The sequence below is a fragment of the Galeopterus variegatus genome, unplaced genomic scaffold, assembly GCF_000696425.1.
Source record: "Galeopterus variegatus unplaced genomic scaffold, G_variegatus-3.0.2 Scaffold4022, whole genome shotgun sequence".
NCBI lineage: Eukaryota > Metazoa > Chordata > Mammalia > Dermoptera > Cynocephalidae > Galeopterus > Galeopterus variegatus.
Window position 1 is genome coordinate 26,809 of NW_007730133.1, and position 7,668 is coordinate 34,476.

Consider the following 7,668-nt stretch of genomic DNA (forward strand, 5'->3'; position numbering starts at 1 on the left):
GAGGAACCCAAAGAGCCATATGAAAAAAATGGCTTGTCTTCCACCCACGCAAGAGAATTGGTTTATCTTTGTGGGGTGTTTGCTGTTTCCTAAGAACAGCAATTAAAGGAGGTGTGATGAGCATAAACCCAACCCAGAGTATAAACTCCCTGAAGGCTAGGCCTGCGACTTTTATTTCTTCACGTCCCTCCCATAGCACCCAGCCCAGTCCTGGAGAGTGGGAAGCCTGGTTAAAGATTTGTGGATGTGGACGGGTAGATTACTCTCAATATTCTGCTCTGTTGGCATCATCCTTGGGTCAAAATCACCTGAGCTCCGCAGTTCTAGGGCAGTGAATTTCATTGGCTGTAGTTTGAGCCAGGCCTTACCCCACAGAATCACAGAGAGATAAAGAAAAAGGCTCCAAAATACATTTTCTGCTTTTGAGAAAAAAGAGCTGATGGTTGGTCCTTGGTCACTAGGATCCAGGGCCCTGCATCCTGTTACTGTTTCTTTTCCACCCCAGATTCTTTCATTCTGGTCCCAGCCCCTTACCTGAGTTGGATGATAAACCCAGGTTTGGCATGAACGGTCCATTCGCAGTGAGCATTTAGGGGGTAGCTCTCCAACAAAATCTGACCCTTGGGGGCTCGCAGGACCTGGCCACATCCTAAGAAGAGAAGACAAGATTGGGACACAGAGATTGGGATCAGCAGGAAAGAGATAGGAGAAGGTCTCAAAGAGCTTTTGAGCTCACCTCACATCCCTGAGAACAAAATAAATAAGAAAAGGGAGAAAGAAATTAATATTTCTCACGCACCTGGCAATGTGCTAGACAATTTGCACAGATCAATGCATTTAATCTCCCCAACAGTTTGGGAAGGGAAACAGTATCATCCCAGTTTTACAGCTACGGATAATCAGAGAGTTAAATAAATAACTTGTCTAACTACTAAGTGACCCAGCAGAGACTCTTTTCTAACTGTGTCCATATGTAAAGTTCAGGCCACTCTATCATTCTGCCTCTCCAGGACTGCCACAAGCCAGCCCACAGCCTCTATCTTAAAAGGCTCAGAAAGTAGACTATCCCCACAGCTCTACATTCTGCCCCTCCCAATCCAATTAGTAAATGTATGCATTAATTTGTTCCATGATTTGTTAATCATGTAATAAATGCCTTTTTAATGCATGACCCTGAAAGGGAGAGATGATCTCCAACCAGTTGGACTGAATTTATGGTTTTCAGGTTTTTCTTGCTCCCAACCCCTTTTGTTCAAACAAACTGTTATGAAGGCCACGAATAAAAAACAAACATGGATCAAAGAGGGGCTCCTGGTTGAAGCAGAAGCAGGGACCCAAATCCCTCCACCCTCACCTGGTCCCCTGAGTTACCTCCAAGGAATCCCTAAGATTTGAAAACCACTGGACTGAGTAGTCTTTATATCGTGATATAAGCACAAGTATGGAAGATGCACCCTATTTTTACAAGAGTTTGGGGGGAATGTTTTGAAGTGGTTTTAAGGAAAAAATGATTGGGGTCATGTAAATAAATATTCTCTAGTTGGGGTTGGCAAACCATGCTCCATGGGCCAAATCTGGCCCACTGACTGCTTCTGTAAATAAAGTTTTATTGGAACACAGCCACACCCATTCATTTATGTGTTGTCATATGCCTGCTTTTGTGATATAATAGCAGAGTTGAGCAGTTGTGATAAGAGACAGCAGAGCCCACAAAAATGAAAATATTTACTCTCTGACCATTTACAGAAAAAACTTATCTACTCCAGTTCTATACAGAAATTCAGATTGACATCATAAACTCTGGATATGCAGCTATACAGTATTTAATAACCCCCCCAAACACAAAAATCCCACAATTTATATTAGCAGATACTGCTCCATGGCAAGATGACAGTAGTAATACTTCTGCAGTGTTAGAAAAAGCACCCACCCAAACACAAAAATCCCACAATTTATATTAGTAGATACTGCTCCATGGCAAGATGACAGTAGTAATACTTCTGCAGTGTTAGAAAAAGCACCCAAACTCCACTTTTGACAAACCATGAGGTCTGAGGTTACTGTTGTGGAAACCACTGCTAGGTTGTACGATCATCTCTTCCCTCAGCTTCTCATCGCCGCTGCCTGCTCCCAGTGCAAAGCATCATCCACCTCTTCATTTGGGGTTCTTTTCTAGCCTCCACCTCCTTCATCTCTCTCTGTAATGCCAGCCTCCCTTGAGTCTCCTTGCATCCATCCTTGTCCCCAACATTCTATTCTCCAGGCAGCACCTGAAGCCATCTTTTAAATAAATGAGTCAGATTACATTACTCTCTTGACTCCAGCCCTCCAAACACCTTCCTATGACATTCACAGCTTTGCCTCCTTACTGCCCAGACCCACCCCCCACCTGACCTCCCACACCACTGATCTGCTGCTCACGCTGCTCCGGCCACCCAGGCCTTCCTTCTGGTCCCGACTTCACGCCTGTATTTGCTGTTCCCTTACCCCAGAAGGCTCGTCTTTCCTTTAAGAGTTAAACTCAACTGCCACTTCTTCAGAGGTCTTCCTTGACCATCCTGCTAAAACAGACCCGCCCCATTCTACGCTCACTGTTATTACTCTGTTTTCTTCATAACATATACCACTATTCAAAAGTATCTATCTTATGTGCTTGCTCCCTTTGGCAGAGAGCTGGGGCCTTTTCTAGCTTATACAGCTGGACTGGTACCTGGCATATAACCAGTGCTCAAGAAATGTTTGCTGGATGAATGAATGGTGATATTATTATAGCCCAGGCACTGACTAAAAGCTTTACAAACATCGTCTCATTTAATCCTCATAAGAAACCTAAGAAAACAACATTCATTTTCCCATTTTCCAGATGCAGAACACTAAGGACAGAGAAATTAAGTGACTTCCCCAAGCTCAGATGGCCGGGAGGTCAGAAGACTCTGTAAGGTCTCATTTAATCCTCATAAGAAACCTAAGAGAACAACATTCATTTTCCCATTTTCCAGATGCAGAACACTAAAGACAGAGAAATTAAGTGACTTCCCCAAGCTCAGATGGCCGGGAGGTCAGAAGACTCTGTAAGTCACTGTCCTGATTGTAAAGTAGTGTTTAAGAATAGAGACTTTGGAGTCCAACTGCCCTTGGTTTGGAACTCAGCTTTATCTTCACTAGTCACACAGCCTTGATTAAGTTACTTCATCTTTCAGAAGCTCAGTAAACCTGAGTTAAATGTGAATAAAAGTGGCACCTACTTCATATGGTTTTGTGAGGCTTAAATCGGATTATGCATGGAAAACCTTTCACAGAAAAATCAGTAAATGTTAGCAGTTGCTGTTGGGTGGCAGAGCGGGGATTTGAACTTGGATTTGTCTAGTACTAATGCTGGGTCTTCGTTGGTACACTAAACTATCTCAGGGGCTTCCTGATCCAGACCTCCCCCATTCCATTTTGAAACAACAGGATTTTTCCACCCCCACCGCTTTTTTTGTGATGCACATTCCTTCTTCCTGCACATCTCACACACCTCATCGTCCCCATCTGCTGCTGGGCTACGGAAGTGACACACTAGTGCGAGAGACAAAAAAAGAAGGCTTCCTGCACAGCCTCCACCCTCAGCGACTGACAACTTCCCAGCCTGCAAGGTGTCAAATCCCAGCTCCCTCAGCAAACCTCCTGCTGGGGACCCCAAGTTAGAACCAGCAGCAAATGCTGCCAGCCTGCTTCCAGCTTCTCCCCTCCATATGGAAGCTGGAATCAGACAGCCGTGCCCGGGGCCCTCCCCAAATCCAAGGCGAGGCGGTGCCCGTTCACATTCAGGTGTCCTTGGCAAGGCTGTTCAGGCTTTGGCCAGCTCCAGGGTCTCATGCAGCCTCTGGAGGGCTCAGAGCCCCCCTCCCCACCCAGCGACCTGTCCCTGACCATGTGAAATTTTAGGTCACTTGGTCCTGCAGGCCTGGGGGCTGTCCTTCAGAAGCAGCCAGGATTCCAAACATATGCAACGTCTTGGTTCTTCTTAATGGTGTTCCTTCTCACTCTGAAGGGGAGGACAGAGTTGGCCCCAAGATGGGGAACAACTTCCAACCAACCAGAAACAAAGAGGCCACTTCTTGGAAATGTGCTTAGAGGAAGGGGCATTAGGCAAAGAGCAAGAGGGGGAGGGAGCCCCACTCCCACCACACATCAAGGGACTCCTTCAATTCCCTTTCCACTCCTCCTCTACTCAGGGAGTTGGCAAGCCTGGGTGCAAGGGCAGACTGACTACACCTCTCTGTCTAGGGCAGAACAGTGAACACAGCTGAGTGTCCCTGCCAAGGAAGTACTTTGGGCCAACCAAGCAGGTGGTCCTGAGGCTGAAAGACCAGAGCAGGCAGAGTCTGGAAGATGTGCTCAGATTCCCTAACGCTGTCCTGCTGCAGGAGAAGAGGAGTGTATGCATGCGTGTACGTGCATGTAGGGGGACCTGCCAGTGACCCTGGACTCTGCCCTGGACTCATCTCCCACCCCTCCCCATTGCTACAGGCCAAAACAGGAGGGGTAGCTGGATCGACCCTGCTTCTACAGAGTTGTCAAGAAATCTTCATAATTTCTGAACTAGTAAGAGAGCTGCAAGGTTCTCAACAAAGATGCAAGCATTCAGACCATAGTCTAGTTATCTCCATCATCAGGGGTGAGGAGGTAGTGGCAGGAGACACACTTATTTCTGAGAAGTGGTTGGGTCTTGTTTTTTAATCTTTCCTCTTATAAAGAAAAAGAGGACTAAAAATACCCATTCAGACAGAGAGAGGCATTTACATTTTCTTTCCTCCTTCAAAGATGACTCAGGAGGTGGGTCTCACAGTCTGCACAGTTAGAGTGAGTCCAAATCTCAGTTCAACCATTTACTAGCTGTGTGACCCTAGACAAGGTCACTGCATTTTCTGATCTAAGGTTTTTCATTTGGAAATGAGAATAATAGTAGTACCTATCATCACGGGGTTTCCTTGTATGTTTTAAGGATTCAATGAGATATTGCATGTAAAGCTCTTAGCACAGTGCTTGGTACATAAAAATTCTCAATAAACAGCAGCAAATATTGTTATTTTTCTTGAGTCCTGTCTGGATCTAAGTCATTGGCTACTTTGCCACAATGAACACAGCTCAGCTTCTGACCCGTGGCTCGCATGTAAAGCTCTTAGCACAGTGCTTGGTACATAAAAATTCTCAATAAACAGCAGCAAATATTGTTATTTTTCTTGAGTCCTGCCTGGATCTAAGTCATTGGCTACTTTGCCACAATGAACACAGCTCAGCTTCTGACCCGTGGCTCAAGGGCTCACAAGAGCCTCATTCAGCACTGGCTAGAACCCTAAACCCATCAGGCCCAGCAGCCTAGACAGGGATGGCAGAGCCAAGGCCTGGATGACAACCTGGGAATTATCCCATGTAGCAGGTCAGGAGCCAGAAGGAAGCTTGCACATGGTTTGGTTCATCCTATCATGACCTGCCAGGCCCTCAGACAGGTATTCAAAGTGAGGACCTCACGTGCCCCTCACATCAAGAGGGCGTTTAGTGGAGAGGACAAGAGATTGGGCTCCAGGGCCCAGCTTTTGAATTTGCCTCTTGGCTCTGCCACTTACAAGCTGTATGACAGCAAAAGAGTTACTTAACCCTTCAGTGTCCCCACTTGTAAAATGGCTGTGATTGCAATGAGAACTAACTGAGTCAGTTTGTGAAGGTACTTGGAACAATGCCTGGTTCACAGTAAGTGCTAAGTGATGGCTTTTATCAGGGACTCAGGTCTTCATCAGGAACAATTAGAGGTCCAGGAGTGACTCCACGGTTCACCTTATAATTTGGCCTAAAACCTCAATCAATTTGATACTTTATAATAATTATTTATTTAATTGTTTGCCTTTCCCATGACATAGGTCTGGGAGAGCAGGGAAACTCTGTCTTTTTCACACCTTTATAAGCATCAAGTCAGTGCTCAATGGATTAACTAAATGAATAACTATATCAAATAAATAAACATCTCTCTGCCCAATCAAATGACTTTTAAAGCCCCTCCCTCCCATACCAAATGGCCTGGCCATTTCATGGAAACGGTCATCCAGCAAGAGTAGCATCCACCACTTTGCTGCAGACAGTCTTTCCTACCCAAAGTTTCCAGGGTCATCACAAAAAACACACATTAGGATAGCTCTGCTGATTTAGCTGAAAAGATAGGGTCTGGTTCAGGGTAGCACAAGGAATTTAGATTGCTTACTGTGCTCAGTCTCCTCTCTGTGCTTTAGTTTGGCTGATTTCTATTAACCTGTCTTTTAGTTCCCTAAACCTTTCTTCTGTTGTGACCAATATGCTCTTTATCTCCTCCAATTAATTTTTTTATTTGATATATGTATTTTTCAGTTCTAGCAGTTCCATTTGTTGCTTCCTAACACTTTCCAGATCTTGCCCGAGACTTCTCATCTCTTCATCCATTACATATATTTTTTCCTACAGATCTTTTAATATATTCATTTTAAAGTTATTCAAAACCCCTTGTTGGAAAATTCCAATGTATCTGGTCATCCATGGTCTATTTCTTTTGACTGATTGTTCTCTTGACTTTAGGTCATATTCTCTTGCTTTTCCACAGCAAGAAATATGCCATTTCCTTTGACTGGGGATGTCCTTTCCTCTACTAGGCAGGGAGCTTGATCTAATCAGGAGTTAAGCTGGTTTGAGGCAGGACTAAAACTATAATGCCACTAGAAGGGCCTTGAAATTCAAGCACCAGAAACCTAAGAAAATCTCTCTGATTTTCAACTCCTCTTTTCCCCAACTTCCTGCACCTCCATGACTGTAAGACTGGGAAATTGTGAGCCTACGAGACTTCAAGACTTTGAGATCACAAGTTTTTGAAGCTGCAAGACTACAACTCCCAAGATCTCTTTTCTCAGCTTACTCCAGCCTCTGCTTGCTCAGCTAAATCCCATTTAAGAAAATACTTCGTGGAGAGGATTGTCATTGCTTTGAGTTCTCCTCTAGATTCAGTTACAACAGGCCAGCCTTCAGGTTCAAGGTCTGGCAGGTTCCTCCTCCTCCACTGACAGGCCCCGTGGAGAGGATTGTCATTGCTTTGAGTTCTCCTCTAGATTCAGCTACAACAGGCCAGCCTTCAGGTTCAAGGTCTGGCAGGTTCCTCCTCCTCCACTGACAGGCCCCTTCTGTCACCTGCCCTGCCTCCACCCTCAGCAGCTGGCCCTAGGTATGAAGCATCCTGGATCTCTTGCTCACTTAAGAAGAACTCATCCCTTTGAAATTTAAGTTCTTTTGGATTTCATGTTCACAGATATTTTAAGGTTTTAAAGAAAATTGTCACATTCTTTGTTTTATCTAGTGATTTTTTTACTGTTTGAGCAGAAGGAAAGATCTCTTGCCCTTCGTCAGCATCACCAAAAGCTGAATTATGATTGGGCCGGCCTGGTGGCACACTGGATAAGTGCACCGCTTGGGAAGCGCGGTGGCGCTCCCGCCCGAGGGTTCGGATCCCACATACAGACCGGTTCCCGCTCACTGGCTGAGCGAGGCACGGGGGCAGCGCCGGGGGTTGCGATCCCGTTGCCGGTCCCCGGTCCGGTGCGGGGGCGACACTGAGGGTTGCGATCTGTTGCCAGACACGGAAAAAGACAAAAGACAAAAAAAAAAAAAAAA

The 7,668-nt window shown here is 45.4% G+C and overlaps 1 protein-coding gene across 1 annotated transcript in view; it reads right to left on the bottom strand.

Moving 5' to 3' along the window:
• LOC103602132 (inactive serine protease PAMR1-like) overlaps window positions 1-7,668 on the bottom strand; it is a 69,048-nt gene that overhangs the window by 6,695 nt on the left and 54,685 nt on the right. The window contains exon 4 of the mRNA XM_008586553.1: window positions 535-649. Within this exon, the coding sequence (XP_008584775.1) occupies window positions 535-649 (115 nt within the window). The remainder of the gene's footprint in view (window positions 1-534; window positions 650-7,668) is intronic.